The sequence below is a fragment of the Erythrolamprus reginae genome, chromosome 8 (genome assembly GCF_031021105.1).
Source record: "Erythrolamprus reginae isolate rEryReg1 chromosome 8, rEryReg1.hap1, whole genome shotgun sequence".
Lineage (NCBI taxonomy): Eukaryota > Metazoa > Chordata > Lepidosauria > Squamata > Dipsadidae > Erythrolamprus > Erythrolamprus reginae.
The window spans coordinates 27,426,746-27,444,661 of NC_091957.1; the positions used below are offsets into that span (position 1 = coordinate 27,426,746).

At 45.7% G+C, this 17,916-nt stretch overlaps 1 protein-coding gene across 7 annotated transcripts in view; it reads right to left on the reverse strand.

Moving 5' to 3' along the window:
- The window catches only part of UBR4 (ubiquitin protein ligase E3 component n-recognin 4), a 211,101-nt gene that overhangs the window by 29,737 nt on the left and 163,448 nt on the right, over positions 1 to 17,916 (reverse strand). For all 7 annotated transcript variants that reach the window (XM_070759469.1, XM_070759468.1, XM_070759464.1 and 4 more), the window contains exons 88-90: positions 12,138 to 12,259; positions 6,047 to 6,244; positions 5,825 to 5,905 (exon numbers count right to left, since the gene is read on the reverse strand). In XM_070759469.1, coding sequence (XP_070615570.1) covers positions 5,825 to 5,905; positions 6,047 to 6,244; positions 12,138 to 12,259 — 401 coding nt within the window. The remainder of the gene's footprint in view (positions 1 to 5,824; positions 5,906 to 6,046; positions 6,245 to 12,137; positions 12,260 to 17,916) is intronic.

Sequence of the window (17,916 nt, forward strand, 5' to 3'; positions counted from 1 at the left end):
CCGTGTGCCACCTGTGCCACAGGTTCGCCATCCCAATCCTACACCATTTCAGACAAGTGGCTGTCCCATCTCTTCTTAAAAGCACACAATGATGGAGCACCTACAACTTCTGGAGGCAAGCGGTTTCATCGGTTAATTGTCCTCGCTGTTAAGGAAGTTTCTTCTCAATTCCACGTTGCTTCTCTCCTCAATAACTTTCCGTCCATTGTTTCATGTCTTGCCCTCTGGTGCTTTGAAAAATAATTTCTCCCCCTCTTCCTTGTGGCAGCCCCTCAAAATGCCGGAAGGCTGCTCTCATGTCCCTCCTGGTCCTTCTTTTCTCTAGATGAGCGAAACCGTTCTTCATCTCCAAACCTTTAAATCATCTTAGTTGTTTTCCAAAGTCTCAACATCCTTTTTTGTAATGCGATGAAGCAAAAGAGTATCCAGGACTCTTGTTGTGGCCTTATTAAGGCTTTACAAAACGGTACTCTCCATCCAATGCTTCTTGCTCTGCCTTCAGATGCTTTGGAGAACAGGTAGGGAAGAGGCTTCTGGATTTGTTCTCTTGTCTCCAAACTCTTTAACCTACTGTTAAGGCCAGCTTTTAAAACCAACAGCAAGCAAGAGATGATGTTCAGCCAGCCAGTTATATCTTAAAATATATGATGTTCCGAGTAGTGCAGTTTTTTGTAGTTCTGCTGATGTTATTGCAGGAAGCTGCAATTTCTTGATGTACTATTACTACTACTACTACTTCATTCATTAAACATGAAACTCAGTCATTCAAAAATACGATGTATTATTATTATTACCATGTTTCCCCAAAAATAAGACCCTCTCTGACCCTTTTTGAACTCTGAAATAAGTGCTTGGCCTTATTGCCATGCACTCCATCATCATCATCATCATCATCATCATCATCATCATCATCATCATCATTATTATCTTTCATTCATTAAACATGAAACTCAGTAAGCTGAACATTTTTAAAAGTGCCACAAATATCTCTCACTGGTGCTAATGGTTGATATGGGTTGCTGCCAACATCCTAGGTATCAACCAAGTATCTTCATAAGATGTATGATGCTCCAAGTAGTGCAGTTTTTTGCAGTTCCGCTGGTGTTATTGCAGGAAGCTTCAATTTCTTGATGTGTTTAGTGAAATTCTTGGACATGGTACCAAGTGCCCCGATGACAATGTATCACTGTTACATGTTTTATCCATAGCCGTGTAGTTTCGATGGCCAAGTCATAATACTTTGTAATTTTTTCCAATTCTTCTTCTTCAACTCTGGTATCTCCTGGTACAGCGATATCAATAAACTGTACTCTTCGGACCTTTGACAACTGTGATATCTGGTGTATTATGCTCCAAATGTTGTTGTTGTTGTTATTTTGCTTTGTGCCAACAACCAAATAATATCACAGCCTCTGGGATAAGAAGAAGCTCTTCTAAGGGTTATCCAGCCACAGTAATTCCCATCCGCTCTGCCCAGCTCTCTATTGCCACCCTGTGAAAGTCCACGGATGCAGGAATATTTTCTTTCAAGCGCTTCAAAGTTAACAATGGCACCGAAGGTGGTGACTCACAAACAATCCCAGCAACACCACAGTCAACATGAACAATGTAATTGTGATGGTTGCACCTTCCTGTGATCACCGTCGGAGACTTTGTCAGCCAGTTTCAGACAAGCAGTGTCAATATAATCATAGAGTTGGAAAGGACCTCCAAGATCATCGGGTCCAACCCCCTGCTCAATGCAGGATACATTAAACCATCCAGAAAGATGACTGTCCAGTCTCTGTTTGAAGACCTCCAGTGAAGGCGAGCCCACCACCTCATGTGGCAAACTGTTTCACCGGTTTATCACCCTTACTGTTAGAAAGTTTTTTTCTGACATCTAATCTAAATCTACTCCCTTTCAGTTTCATTCCATTGTTTGTAGTCCTTCTATTTGCTAGTGAGAACAATGCTGATCCCTCTGCTCTGTGACAGCCCTTCAGATATTTGTAGACAGCTATCAAGTCTCCTCTCAGTCTTCTCCTTTGCAGACTAAACATCCCTAGATCCTTTAACTGTTCCTCAAAGGACATGGTTTCCAGACCACTCACCATCCTTAAAACTGTCCTTTGAACTTACTCTAGTTTATCAATCTCCTTTTTAAATTGGGCCCCCAGAACTGAATACAGTATTCCACGTGTGGTCGTACCAAAGTACTGTAGAGAGGAATAATAAATTAGGAATAAGCCTGATTCGCTTAATGACCATTACTCTTTTAACCTCCGCAGTGATCTCCTTAACAGCCACGGGATAGAGGTGTGTGGAGAAAATGGGTGGTTAAAATCAGGTGTGGCTCACTTAACAACTACCTAGAAATCGGGGTTGTAAGCTGAGGACCACCTGCAAACGAAATTTAAGGGCGGTGTCAGCCTCACTGTGTTTCATCCTTCAACTGCGCTTCAGCTCTCATAAGAAACGGGTGGGGGTGGGGTAGGTGTTGGAATTTGGGAGGGAGGAAGTTTGCTGGAGAGGCCCAACTAAGTTTTGTTTCCTCTGATGAAGATCAGGGGAGTTTCGATTCTCCTGAGAGGAGATAAGGGGGTACATTAGTCGCGTGCATTCCAAAAGTGTGACGCAATGGTGAAGATGCGTCCACCTGACGAAGATGGAGAATGGGGATTGGTTGCCTTGCCAAAGGGGGCAATCCTTTGGCCCCTTTGGCAAAGGAAAGGATTTAGGGGTAGTGATTTCTGACAGTCTCAAAATGGGTGAACAGTGCAGTCAGGCGGTAGGGAAAGCAAGTATGATGCTTGGCTGCATAGCTAGAGGTATAACAAGCAGGAAGAGGGAGATTATGATCCTGCTACATAGAATGCTGGTGAGACCACATTTGGAACACTGTGTTCAGTTCTGGAGACCTCACCTACAAAAATATATTGACAAAAATGAATGGGTCCAAAGACGGGCTACAAGAATGGTGGAAGGTCTTAAGCATAAAACGTATCAGGAAAGACTTAATGAACTCAATCTGTATAGTCTGGAGAACAGAAGGAAAAGGGGGGACATGATCGAAACATTTAAATATATTAAAGGGTTAAATAAGGTCCAGGAGGGAAGTGTTTTTAATAGGAAAGTGAACACAAGAACAAGGGGACAGAATCTGAAGTTAGTTGGGGGAAAGATCAAAAGCAACATGAGAAAATATTATTTTACTGAAAGAGTAGTAGATCCTTGGAACAAACTTCCAGCAGACGTGGTACATAAATCCACAGTAACTGAATTTAAACATGCCTGGGATAAACATATATTCATCCTAAGATAAAATACAGAAAATAGTATAAGGGCAGACTAGATGGACCATGAGGTCTTTTTCTGCCGTCAGACTTCTATGTTTCTATGTTTCTATGTTGCACCTTTTTCCTCAGACTGTGCTTTGCTTTTAATGCATTCACTTCTGATTTAGTAAAGTTGACTTTTGAAGTTCAAAAGTTTACTTTTCTTAAATCCTGACAGGCAGCATCCATCAAGGGAAACTGCCGACGGCCTTGGCTAAGTGGCAAAGGAGCCTGTGACATGCAGCTAGTCCTCATTGACGACTGCAGTGGTGCCCAAAACTTCCGTTGCTGAGGGGGACATTGGTTAAGTGAATTTGGCCCCATTTTCTTGCTACAGTTGTTAAAAGTTGTTGTTAAGATAGCAACTTGGCTGTTAAAAGTGAATCTTCGCTTAATGGAGGGTTGCCAAAAGGGGATCGTGTGACCCTGGGAGAAAGCAACAGTCATAAATATGAGTCAGCTGCCAAGCCAATCAAATTTTGATCCTGCGATAATGCTGCAGCATCAAAATTGAAAACTTCGAGCGGTCGGTAAATGAACTGTTGTGAGTTAAGGAGTGCCTGTGTTCTCTCTCGGCTACCTATCCAGCCTCAGGAGGGAGAGGAAGAATCAAAAGGGGACTAGAATCCCTTCTCCTTCCTGTCCGTTTAACGGGGCTCCGCGGTGATGAAAATGCAGGCTTTTGTTCAAAAAACTGTCACCGCATTCGAAGCCGGGGCCATTTGGAGACACGCGTCTGAATGAATTAATCTCCCTGCTTCTTTCCCGACAAGCATGACATTCTTTTGAACTCCGTTGACAAGGCAGGGTTATTTTAACATATTCATTCCTAGAGGCTTTCTGGGGGATAATACCCAAAGTTTGGCACCGAGAGTTAAAGCAAAGATATCCTTAATCCCCTCCTGAAAACGCTCGGCTACAAAGGTATTTTGAATTTTTGATAGCACACAAGGCACGGGGCCTTTTCTCCTTTTTTTTCCCAGGGATAAAAAAAATCGTCTCTGCTCTATAAAAAAAACGGATGCCGTTTTATTGCCAGGAAAGGCCGACTTATCGGCTTCCTAATTTGGGCCCGTAACTCTCTCCTGACATACCTAGATGGGCTCCATCACGCGACAGATGCTCAGACTAAGCGGCATTAGGCGGATTGCAGGAAACAAAATAAAATAAAATAAAATAAAAATACAGGCATTAAAAGAGGGAAAAAGGGAATCCATCTGAGAGGTTTCAAGGCTGCTCCGCTCAGTAGGGGTTTTAGTGAGCCAAAGCTTCCCTAAAATGATTTTTTTTTTAAATAAAGGAAGGTGGGAATTCGTCAATAGGTTTGCGAGGCCAGGGGTCCCTGACATAGCAGTTGCGACTCACCTCTGAGCCTTAAGCCGTTTAGAACTGGGCCATGGAAGTGGCAGGTGAGAGCAGGTAAATGAGGATCATCCCCTTCTTTCTCCCCACCAATCCGCAAAGCTGAAAAAGGCTGGGAAACTCTGTGCCGGACTACCACCCACCTTCCCCAAAGCAGTCAATATGAAGGGAGCAGCACGACTCTTTGGGGCTAACTCCGACCTGTAGTAAAGCCTAGGCTGCTTTTTTCCACACCGAGGCTGGCTGCCAACTCTCAAAATTCTATTCTAGCTGAAGCCGTTTCGTTCTTTGTTTCTTGCTTGCCACAGTTATTTGGGGAAGGAGAGTGGGGGTTGGAGAGGTGCAGTAATGGGTTGCAGCTGGTACGGATGGGGTCAGAGCTCTGGTAGTGGAAATGGAGATACGCAGAAACAAAGAAATTCCCGAAAATAGGCGAAATCTCGTGCATAAGAATGTCCTTGCGTGAGATTTTGCTTGCTGCGCATGTGCAGAAACCAAACGTCGTGCTGCCGGGCGCACTTGCGATGATCCCAGAGAGCGTACCGGTAGCGGCCGGTAAGTGCAACCCTCACCTGGAGAGATGGTATTGAACTGGTCCATACTGGTTTGGGCGAACTGGTAGTGGCGACCCCTGGTGCTATGCTGTACTATTTAAGCTCATTTTGCAGCCACACGAATGCATGCAAGCTGTGCAAGTAAGCAAAGAGAATGCGCAGAAGGTTGCATATATGCGCGCACACTCATATTTACATCTAAATAAATGGGAAGATCTATATGGCAGATGCGTGCGCACGCCGGTCTCCAGTACTGTTCTGGTAGCAGCGAAAGGTAGGAACCCTCAACTGACTTGGAACCATGACACTGACTGCTTTTTTCCACCACTAAGGATCCAGTCCTCAGATCGCAGGGAAAACAGCTGGATTGTAAAGTTCAGGTGTGGTGCAGATGAAGACATGCGCTCGTGAACAAGTAATCTGGAGCATGCCACCTACTCCCCCCTCCCAGAACACAATGTGCTCTGGGATGCCCAGTGAGCAAAGGTGGAGGAGAAAGGGGGGGAAATCTTGGGGAAGAAAGGGGGAAAGAAGATGGTGCCTTGGGCAAGGCCCAGAATGTTTTCATTCCAAGAGAAAAGGATCCCTCACCTCATTTGTCGGGCACCAGACTTTCTTGTAGACTTCGGCCACTGGGAGATCTAAGCTGATGATCTTGTTGTTCACCAGAAGCTAGAAGAAACAGGAGGAGGAAAAATAATAAACACAGCAGAGAAGTGAAGGAGGACATCAATTTAAAAATGGTCGATTTTTGGAAAGCAGAGCCCTCCACCCAAAGCACAGGAAGCCACGAGGGTCAAAGCACGGCCACACCTCCATTCCGCTATCATCTTCCAGCAGAGCCACCAAGTCACAGTCCTGGCAGATCTTATTCTTGATGTCCCTCATCAGCGGCCCGATGCCCGGCTCGTTGCTGCTGTAGGGGTTCCCAGGCATCCGGCCCTGCAGGAAATCCTCTTGCTGAGGGTCCTTCTCCAGTGTGACAAAGAACTCTGTCACTTCGTTCTCCTCCTGAGGGAGGTGGGAAGCACAGGAGTGAGAAAGCGGGCAAAGTTTGGGGGGGGGGGAAGAGTGAAGGTTGGGGAAAATAAAATCAGGACACCAAATTATTATGGATAAAATATTGGATACAAGGGATAAATGAAAGACTACTAAAATTGGAAGGACATGACGGCTGGCATGCCATTTTATGGGAGGAAAAATATAAAAACCATCAGAACTTCCTGAAACATTACATTAGACATGCCCTGATTGACACCGGGCTCAAAATTAAATGGCAAAACTACAGACAGATCCTTATTTGGATTTCTACTTTCAAGATGTTCATCTATCCAAATTTTATGCATCTAGGAAAAGCAACAGCTTACAAACAGATAATATATGAGAAAGGAGACATAAAATCGAAGATAGAATTAAAACAAGAGGGCACAGACCTAGAATGGTGGGTGTATTTACAATTGCAGTCAAAGTATAGAACAGATAAAAAAGACCCAGGGATCAAAATTGAGCCAACCGAATTAGACAAACTACTTTTAGGACAAGACAATTTTTAAAAAATCTACCAATATTTGCAGGAACCAGCTTTATATGAAGAGCGGGTTAAAGAAACTATGATGGCATGGTGTAAGGATTTTGGATATAATATTGATTTAAACAAATGGGAAGATCTATGGCATTGATGGCGAACCTATGGCACGGGTGCCCCAGGTGGGATGCAGAGCCATATCTGCTGGCAGGCAAGCCCTTGCTCAACTCCAACATGCATGTTTGTGCCGGGCAGCTGATTTTTAGCTCAGATAGAGGTTCTGGAAATGTGTTTTTGGCTTCCAGAGAGCCTCGGGGGAGGGGGGAGGGCGTTTTTACCTTCCCTGGGCTCCAGGGTAGCCTTTGGAGCCTGGGGAGGGGAAAACACAAGCCTACTGGGCCCACCATAAGTTGAGAAGCAGGCCATAATATTTTCACCCTCCCCAGGCATTGAATTGTGGGTGTGGGTATTCGCGCATGTGTGCGCACACTCTGTTTTGGCACCTGAGGAAAAACAAGTTTGCCATCACTAATCTATGGCATAGAAATCAGAAACTGACCTTAGCTATTTCATAGAAAGAAAACCTTTAGAAAATATTTTATAGGTGGCGCTTCCCACCAGCCAGGTTAGCCAAAATGGGCACACATTTATCGCCAATTGGTTGGAAGTATAAGTTGCTACCCAACTTATACCTATCATATGGGGCGGGAATACCAAAAGACAAAGGAATTTTGGGCAACAACAAAGAAATGGCTAGAAGAGTTATTTAAAATAAACACAGAATTAAAACCAGAGCTCTTTTTACTATGACAAATATGACAAAAACACAACATACTTAATGCTACATATCTTGATCGCTGCAAGGCTAGCTTTTGCTCAAAAATAGAAGGAAAAAATGCACCCCCAGAGGATATATAAAATATTATCAAGTGCAGAGATGGATAGGCTGACATTAGAATTGAAAAAAATGAAACTGAATACTGCAAAATCTGGAATAAATTAAGGGAACCCAAGAAACAACAACCTCAAAATCTTCACTTACAAGATACAAGCAAAATTCCCTGCTTTATATGCAAAGACAATATAAATGATTTTGATAAAATACATCAAATGTCAAGCTTGCAAGAATTCTACACACCACTCTTGCCTGAAAATAACTGATCATTTTGCCACCTTTCTCCATGGAAACTCTTCATTCTTCTACCTCTGTTCTATCTGTACCCCTAAATTAGAGATATTCAATAGCCTTTCTGAAGATATCAATACATTGAAAGCAACCTCCAAAATCCATCAAACATTCATTGAAAACATTGAACCACGCCTAATATCCATGGAAAACATAGAACCACGCCTACTATCCATTGAAAAAAATATCCAGGCACTATTAATCACTAAACCTCCAAACCCAATCTCCTCTACCACTTCAGCTCCACCTGTCTACACCTCAACAAGTCTACCTCAATTGCCACCCATAACACAAAGACAGACCAATTCTTCTCCACACATCTCTACTCTTGTCAAAGATGCAATGGAGAGACAACAAAAACGCCGAAATGCCATCCTCTTTGGCCTTGAAGAAAGTGATGAACCTGATATAACAAAAATACAGAACATTATCCGTCAACAAAAATCACTCTCTCAGTCATTCACCCCAGAAGATATATTAGTAGTTTCCAGAAATGGACCAGAGCACAAGTTCAGTGATGGCACAGTGGCACCAAGATTCTGCAAAGTTGCCTACAAAAATGAACCTACAAAACAGCTTTTTATCAAGACCAGTAACCACATATCCAGAAACAACACCAGTTTCAACAAACTCAAATCCAGACCTTTCGCTACTTCAACGCATCCACTCTGGTGAACTAAGGGCAGAACTAAAGAGACGCCTTGACCTGGGTGAAACTAACTTATACATCGACTTTTGCACAGAATGCATCAAACCCAAGACCCACAATCCTCCCTACATCTTCCAGCCTAACATCTCTCACCAACCACACTACTTCTTCCAACCGACCAGCTCACAACAACAAATCGACACCTACCAACCAGAACCACAACAAAAATAAAATGTCATCCCTAACACCACAAACAAAGACTAGGAAAGTGTGCCCCTTACTACCTCTAACCAACCCAAAACTTACTCCCAACACAAAACCAATCTCAAATGCAAATTATTAAGTGCTAGAAGTATAATCAATAAGATGTCAGAATTCCTCCTCCTCCTTGACTCGTCAGACTTTGATATTATCTTTGTCTGTGAAACATGGCTTAATGCATCCTATCCAGACTCCATTATTACAACAAGGAACTATCTTGTCTCTCATTATGACCGCGAACCCTGCAGAGGAGGTGGGGTAGCTGTATTTTACAAAAAATCTCTAAATCTAAAAAACATCAAAGTTGCGCAGGATCTACTACTTCCTGAAACTATTGCCTGTGATCTATCCCTAAATACCACAATTCGCTTCTTACTCTGCTACAGAGCTCCTGACTATGACATCGCACATGCAAACAAATTATCAGCTCTACTAACATGGGCTACCCACTGCCCACACCCCATCATCTTCCTTGATGACCTCAACCTACCACATATTAACTGGACATCAAATGAATGTAGCACGGAACATATCCACTCTACTATATATAACACAGTCACCAGTCTGGGACTTGACCAACTAGTAACTAACAATACTAGATTAGATCTCATAATACTAGATTAGGTCTGTATCGCATCTTCTGCAACAGCAAAAGTACAATATATGGCTTAGAAATAAAAGAACCTTTTTCCAACAGTGACCACAGCATGATAAACTTCAGTCTCAACCTAAGCCACATTAAGATCCACCCAAATAACGCGACTCCAAAATTCAACTTCAAAAAAGCGAACTACGAACTCATTGATGCCCATCTTTCAACATTAAACTAGCAAACCTTATTCTCTAACTGCAACTCTACGGATGACCTCTACAACACATTCTTGCTCAAGATGAAAATAATCATCAGACTTTACGTACCATTTGCATCTGCCTCAACCAAGAAAAATAACCTCCCCATCTCAATAAGAAAATTACAATAAAAAAAACATCTCTGGCGTAAAAACAAAAAAGGACAAGTAGTAAACTTCAAAAGCCGTTATAAAAGCATATGCAAACAAATAAAAGCAAAATGTATCAACTTCCACAGCATACAAGAAGAAAACCTCCTATGCACCAAATCCAATCGAGCTTTTTACAACTTTGTCAATAACAAACTCAAGGACTCTAGACCTATCCCACCTCTCAAAGGACCCAACAACAAAGAATATCACAATGATTCATCCAAAGCTAACCTTCTCAATTCATTCTTTCGCTCTGTCTTTGTCAACAGCAATGGCTCATCCCCCAAATTCATCACTCGCACCTCAAACTCTCTTAATGACCTAACCCAAATAGACTTCACTGAAGACCGAGTTGAAAAAGCATTACGTGACCTTAAACCTTCCCTATCAGTCGAACCAGATGGTCTATGTGCATATTTCCTAAGAAATCTCTCTTCTGCTATAGCAGAACCACTGAGCATAATCTTCGAAAAATCCTTCAGAACCAGCACACTTCCTAAACTATGGTCAAAAGCTATGATCATCCCCATCTTCAAAAAATGAGACCCTTCTCTTGTCGACAACTACAGACCAATATCACTATGCTGCGTCCCATGTAAAGTTATGGAATCAATTATAAACCAATCAATTACTCTCTACCTAGAAACTAATAATCTGCTCTCTAACAAACAATTTGGATTCAGAAAAAAACTATCCTGCAACCTACAGCTCCTCCACTGCAAAAACATATGGGCAACTGATCCTGACCAAGGAAAAACTATAGATGCAATTTATATTGACTTCTGCAAAGCTTTTGATTCAATGGTCCACAACAAACTACTTCTAAAACTCAAATCCTATGGCATCTCAGGATCCCTCCACAGCTGGATCATTCCTATCAAACAGGCAACAAGTGGTCAAAATAGGAAGCTCCATATCCACACCTCTCCCTGTTAAAAGCAGTGTCCCCCAAGGTAGCGTACTGGGACCTACGCTCTTCATTCTCTACATCAATGACCTTTGCGATCTCATCACAAGCAACTGTGTTCTTGCAGAAGATGTAAAACTCTTCAACACCACTGAAAACACAACTACTGTACAAAAAGACCTAGACTCAGTTTCTGACTGGTCCAATACATGGCAACTCCAAATCTCAACCAGCAAATGCTCAGAACTTCAAATCAGAACTTCAAATACAAACTGAATAAACAAATTATCACAGATAATCCCCACTCGGTCAAGGACCTTGGAATACTAATAACTAAAGATCTAAGTGCCAAAACCCACTGCAACAACATCGCCAAGAAGGCCTCAAGAGTTGTTAATCTAATCCTACGTAGCTTCTGCTCTGGAAATCTCACACTACTTACCAGAACTTACAAAACTTTCGCCAGACCCATCCTAGAATACAGCTCATCTGTTTGGAACCCATATCACATTTCTGACATTAACACCCTTGAAAATGTCCAAAGATACTTCACTAGAAGAGCCCTTCACTCCTCTACCCGAAACAGAATTCCCCACGAAACTAGACTTACAATCCTGGGTCTTGAAAGTTTAGAACTACGACGCCTTAAACATGATCTAAGTATTGCCCACAAGATCATATGCTGCAATGTCCTACCTATCGAAGACTACTTCAGCTTCAACCACAACAACACAAGAGCACACAACAGATTCAAGCTTAATATTAACTGCTTCAAACTTGACTGTAAAAAATATGACTTTAGTAATCAAGTTGTTGAAGCATGGAATTCATTACCAGACTCCGTAGTATCATCCCCTAACCCCCAACATTTTCCCCTTAGACTATCCACAGCTGACCTCTCCAGATTCCTAAGAGGTAAGTAAGGGGCATACATAAGCGCACTAGAGTGCCTTCCGTCCCCTGTCCTATAGTCTCTCCTATATCTCGTATTTCTTCTCTACTATATCCTCTATAACATTCATTGTGTATTATTGTGTATTGGACAAAATAAATAAAAAAAATAAAATATACATACATACATACATACATACATACATACATACACATGAATAATTTTTGTTCTTTATATTTTAAGATGAACATAGAAGAACTAAGGGAATTGTAATGTGTACACCACCAGAAGGTCCATCATGTACTTGTTTCTATGTTATACTGTATGTATGCTTTGTCTACTTTTAAATTTGTTTTATAAATAAAAAACTTAAAAAGAAAAGAGTGAAGAGTCAAAGCAGTGGTTTCCCAAAGTCTTTAGGGGTGAGTTAAGAACCCTTGGCAGGTCAGGATCAGGACCAGGTTGCACCCAACCCCCCCTTACCGGATAGATGATGCTACAGAGTCTCTCGAAGATGAAGACAGGCGTACGGTAGTCGTCCAGGCTGTAGCGCTTGGCGGTTTCGATGCAGACGGCCATGAAAGCCTTGGTCTCAGACTCCGTGCCTGCAGGCGAGTTTGATTGGAAGGGAGAGAGGAAGGAGGGAGAGTGGAGTTCACTGGGGTACATCCCTCAAAGGGACCGTTGAACTTACCTGAACGGTCTTCTCGATGCACTGCAAGGAGAGTCCAAGATGGGTAATTCTACAGTCTGATTGGTAGGGACTGAGTTTAATTTAAATATTAGGCCGGCACCGCCCCCTTAGCCCTCCAGTCTAAATGAAACGAAGGAGCAGTAAAGCTAACACAATTTATTGAACTATTCAAGGCAACAAGTCAAGTTAATAGAAACCACACACAACCTTCCAACAGTAGCCCCGGTCCCAGATTCGGGCAGGGTTGGACTCTCCTTGCAGTGCATCGAGAAGACCGTTCAGGTAAGTTCAACGGTCCTTCTCCAATGCACTTGCAAGGAGAGTCCAAGATGGGATATACCCAAGATATAATCATAGGGAGGGAGAAGGCTGGACCAGGGGCTCTGAAAAGTAACACACCCCTTGCAACACCCTCCTTCCAAAGGCTGCTTCCGCGGAAGCAAAGGAGTCAATCCAGTAATGTCTAATAAATGTGGATGGAGCCGCCCAGGTGGCCACCCTGCAAATGTCCTCCAGCGATGCCTGAGTCCTCCAGGCCGTTGATGTGGCCGCACTGCGTGTAGAGTGTCCGGTTATCCCCTGCGGCACAGGGGATCCCTTAGTCTTGTAAGCCTCCGCAATGCATTCACGCAACCAGCGGCTAATAGTCTGAGAGGAGACTCTAGTGCCCATGGTCCTAGAAGCAAAGGACACAAACAAGGCCTCTGATGCTCTGAATGCCTGAGTCCTGCGAATATAGATTTTCAGGGCTCGTCTCACGTCAAGTTTATGCCACCTCAGCTCAGACGGGTGAGTCCCGTGAACACAGAAATCCGGAAGTACTATTTCCTGTGCCCTATGAAAGGTGGAGTTGATTTTTGGAATAAATGCTGGATCAAGTCTCAGGACTACTCTGTCTGGATGAAATCTGCACAGGTCCTGCCTTGTGGATAAGGCTGAAATCTCAGAAACTCTCCTAGCGGATGTAATAGCCACTAAGAAAACAGTCTTGAGAGTCAATATTCGTAGCGGTACCTGTCGAAACGGTTCGAATGGAGGACCTGTCAAAGCATGTAGCACCAAAGACAAATCCCAGGACGGGAACCTATGTATTGCCGGTGGCCTGATGTTGGCAGCCCCTTTTAGGAAGTCCCTGATCCAAGGATGTCTGGTGAGGGGGCGGTAACAGTTCCTTGTTATTATTGTGGATAATAAAGCAGCCACATGGTGACGCAACGTATTTGGTGCCAGTCCTTTTTCCAAGCCTGCCTGCAGAAAGCTTAAGACGATGAGAGGAGAGGCCATCAAAGAATCCACCTCCCTTTCCTCACAGAATCTGCAGAAGGCAGCCCAAGTCGCCTGATAAATCCTCCTGGTTGAAGGTCTGCGAGCAGCTTGAATGGTGTCAATGACCTTGTCTGGTAGACTTTGGCATTTTAGATGTTCCCGCTCAATCGCCACACGGTCAATTGCCACCACTGAGGTTCTGGATGTGATACCGAGCCCTGGGAGAGGGCAATCCGGTGGTCCGGGATTCTCCAGTGAGGCGACACAGACAGCTGCATCAGATCTGCAAACCAGATGCGGCGAGGCCAGTATGGGGCCAATAACAGCACCTCTGCTCTCTGCTCCAGGATCTTCCGCATCACCTTGGGAATGATGGAGACAGGTGGGAACGCGTACAGAAGACCCTGTGGCCACTGAAGCCTTAGCGCGTCTACTCCCTCCGCTCCTTGAGCCGGGAAGCGGGAGAAGAAGCGTGGGAGCTGAGTGTTGCGGCGAGTCGCGAACAGATCCAGGACTGGTTTCCCAAACCTCTGAACAATGTCCTTGAAAACCTCGGGATCCAGTTGCCCTTCCCCAGGATCTAAGGTCTCCCTGCTCAGCCAGTCTGCGCACACGTTCTCCACTCCCGAGATGTGTTCTGCTGAAAGGGAAGCCAGATTGGCCTCCGCCCACCGGAGCAGGGATTCCGACTCCCTCATCAGTCTCTAAGACCATGTTCCCCCCTGCCTGTTGATATGGGAACGGGTGGAGACATTGTCGGTCCGAATGAGAATGTGATGACCCCTCACTAAGTTTGTGAAACTGTGGAGGGCCAAGGAAACCGCCTTCAACTCCAGGAAATTGATATTGACATCCCGCAAGTCCGACGGCTCCCACAGGCCCTGGGCCATCTGTGAGGAAAGATGGGCTCCCCACCCTGTCAAGCTGGCATCTGTTGTCACTGTAAGAAGGTTCCTTTCCAAAAATAGGGAGCCCTTTCTCAGTGCTGGGGACACCCACCACTCTAAAGACCTTCGTACCTTCGCGTTGAGAGGAACTCGTTGGTGAGAGTGGCTGGACTTCCTCCTCTGAAAGGGCAAGAGGAACCACTGAAGAAGACGTAAGTGATACCTGGGCCATGGAATGATATCGATGCATGAGACCAGAGTACCGAGCAGTTTGGACAGGAAGGAGAGTCTGGGGCAGTGTTGAGACCCCAATTCCCGAACAAGCTCCCTGATCATGGACTGTCTCTCCTGTGACAGGAAGACCATGCCCCTTCTGGAATCTATTATTGTTCCCAGGTGAGCAAGGCGTGTCGTGGGTGTCAAGTGGCTCTTGTCCAAATTGACTGAAAAGCCATGATCTTGAAGCGTCTGGATTGTTAGATGTAAGTCCTGATTTGCAAGGTCTCTTGTCCTGGACAGAATCACGATGTTGTCTAGGTAGGCCATCAAGCGCACCGATTGATGCCTGAGACTGGCCGTGAGGACATCCAGAAGCTTCGTGAAAGCCCTTGGGGCTGATGAGAGCCCGAATGGCATGGCTCTGTACTGGAAATGGGCCCCATCCAGACTGAAGCGTAGAAACTGTCTGTGTGGTGGAAAAATGGAGACATGGAGGTAAGCCTCCCTCAGGTCTATGGAGGTCATATAGTCCCCCTGTCTGATAGCTGCCAGTATAGATTTGAGAGAATGCATTTTGAACCTCCTGTACTTGACATAGAGGTTCAAATGGCGAAGGTTCAGTATGAGGCGGGCCCCTCCGGATGACTTCGGGACAAGGAAGACTGCCAAGTAGAACCCCGTACCTTGTTGTTGCAGAGGGACCTCCTCGATGGCCCCTATCTCCAATAGGTGTGACACCTCTTGGTACAGAAGCCTTTTCTTTTGGACATCCAATGGAATGTGACAAGGGATAAAACGGCGAGGTGGAGGGTGAATGAACTCGATCCTCAGGCCTTGCGATACCGTAGCGACCGCCCAAGAGTCCGAAGATGTGGCTTTCCAGATGTCCGGAAAATACATCAGTTTGCCACCCAACGGAATCTCGTCCAGAAAGTCATTTGGTCTTCCTGAAGCCCCTATTGGAACCTCGGAAGGGGCGGCGGCCTTGAAAGGACTTGTTACGATCAGACTGTGAGGACCTGTCTGATCTAAAGGACCCCTGGCCAAAGGACCCCTGAAAGAACGGCCTCGACATCTGAGCATTGGTTGAGGAAGACTCCGCCCGAAAGGGCTGTCTTCTTTGATATGGATTAAAGCGCCTGTCCTGCTTTTTATTCGATCTAGGCATGACTTTTTTCTTGTCCTTGTCTTCCACTAATACATAGTCAAGGACCTCCCCGAAGAGCTTTTTGCCCTTGAAAGGGGCAGAGGCAAGGGCCCATTTGGATTTTACATCGGCCTGCCAATTTCGTAACCAAATGAGTCTGCGGGAAGCTACTGAAGACGCCATCGCTCTTGACGCAAACTTAGCCGCGTTAACAGTGGCATCTGCTGAAAATTCAGTGGCCACCAACAGTTTATTGAGGTCCTGGCGAAGCCTCCCATCCTCTGGATCGACTCTGGATTGGATTTCCTGGATCCAGAGAATCGTGGCTCTGTTAAAAAATGAAGCCGCCGAAGCAGCTCTCAGAGCCCAAGCCGCCATCTGATGGGTCCTGCGCACGACGTTGTCTGCCCTTTTGTCTTCAGCTCTCAATCACTCCTGAGACTCTGAAGGGACAAGGGCATTCGAGACCAAGCTGGTCACCGGCTTGTCTACCGTTGGTAGTTCTAGGAGATCCTCCATTGATTGGTCAAAGGTATAAAACCTACGGTCCAGGTTAGATGGACCCTGGGCTGTTGCTGGGTTCTCCCACGGGCGTTGGATTGTTTCCAGAAACAAATGTGATAAAGGCACGTTCACCGTCTCTTGTTTGGGAAATACAAACAAGCCTCCCGTAGGTTGACCGGACGCCGATGGCACACCCTGTCCTCCCTCTCCAGCCAGGTCAATGGTCAATTTCGCCTTGTTCAGCAAGACCTTGAAGAGAGAGGACTTAAACAGACCAGTAAACGTGGGTTGTTCTGGTGGTTGTTCATCACCGGACAACTCATCCTCTGCCTCGCTGAAATCATCTCTGGAATAGGCATCTTCATCCCTAGACCCCAGCAGGGACTGAGTGGCTGGAGCCATCCAGGGGTCTCTAAACCTGGGTGGAGCAGGACCTACTGGCAGCTGCTGTTGTTGTGCCCCATTAGCCAACCCTTGGGTGTATGCACTGGCAATGAGGTCCTGTAGGGCCTGGGGCATGCTCTGCCAAGTGTCCTGCGCATTACGCAAACCCGCAGCCGTTGGGGTGAAAGTAGCTGAATGGGTCTGCCCAAATTGTGGAGGAATAGCAGCTTGAGAGGCTGTGAAGGTGCTAGGCCACGCTGGTTGCCTCCCCAGGCCAAAAGCCTCCGGCCTGGTTGAGGTAGTAGATTGGATGACCCTCTCCGGAGACCAATCCCTCTCTGAGGCCAAGCCTACAACCCCTGGTGTGAACATGGGGGAGGCTGGCGGAGGGAAGGCACTGAGAGGCTGAGTTGATAAAGGAACAGGCCCTGTGACTTTATGAGAGGCCTCCAGCTGCTTTTCAAGTGCTTTTATGCGCTTCTCCGCCTCCCTGAGCGAAGCCCCTTGAGAGGACTTCGCCTTCTGGGTCCTCTCCTTGGGAGTACTGGGCCTGTTAATGCTGGCCTCCTCCCCGGCCTGGGATGATTGCTCTGCCATTCCTAAGCCTTAGATTCACAGTAAATGCTTCTAGAAAAACGATCTGCTTCTCGCTCCAACACGACCATTACAAGAATGCAGATCTGCTCGGTAGACAGGTCTCCACAGCGCCTGCGTGTCACCAGGCAGAAAGAACTCCGGCAGCGTAATCTTGCTGCTAAGGAGTCTAACCCCCACCTTTGTGGGGGAGGAGACCTCTTAAAAATGGCCGCCGGGAGGTTGCCATGGCAACCCTGCAAACTTTGGGCGGGAATCGGCCTCCTCGGCCGATTTCGCGCCTCCAAAATGGCCGCCGCCCATATCCATGACACCCGGCGGGACTCTTTCCCGTGCGCCGGGCCGGTGTTCCAAGCCTCTTTTAGGGCAGCAACTGATGTCGGCTAGCCTCTCCGCCTCGGTCTCCCTTGACTCTGAGGCAATCCAGGAATTCGTTTTTTGGCGCCCTCGATCGGCGTGATTGTTGGGGGGGGAGGTTGCGAACCTCCCCTTCTTCAGGCCCTATTTGAACCTCTCAAATCGGCCCTGTGCCGTATCCACCACGGGGGGGGGGGGCGGACCCCCCCA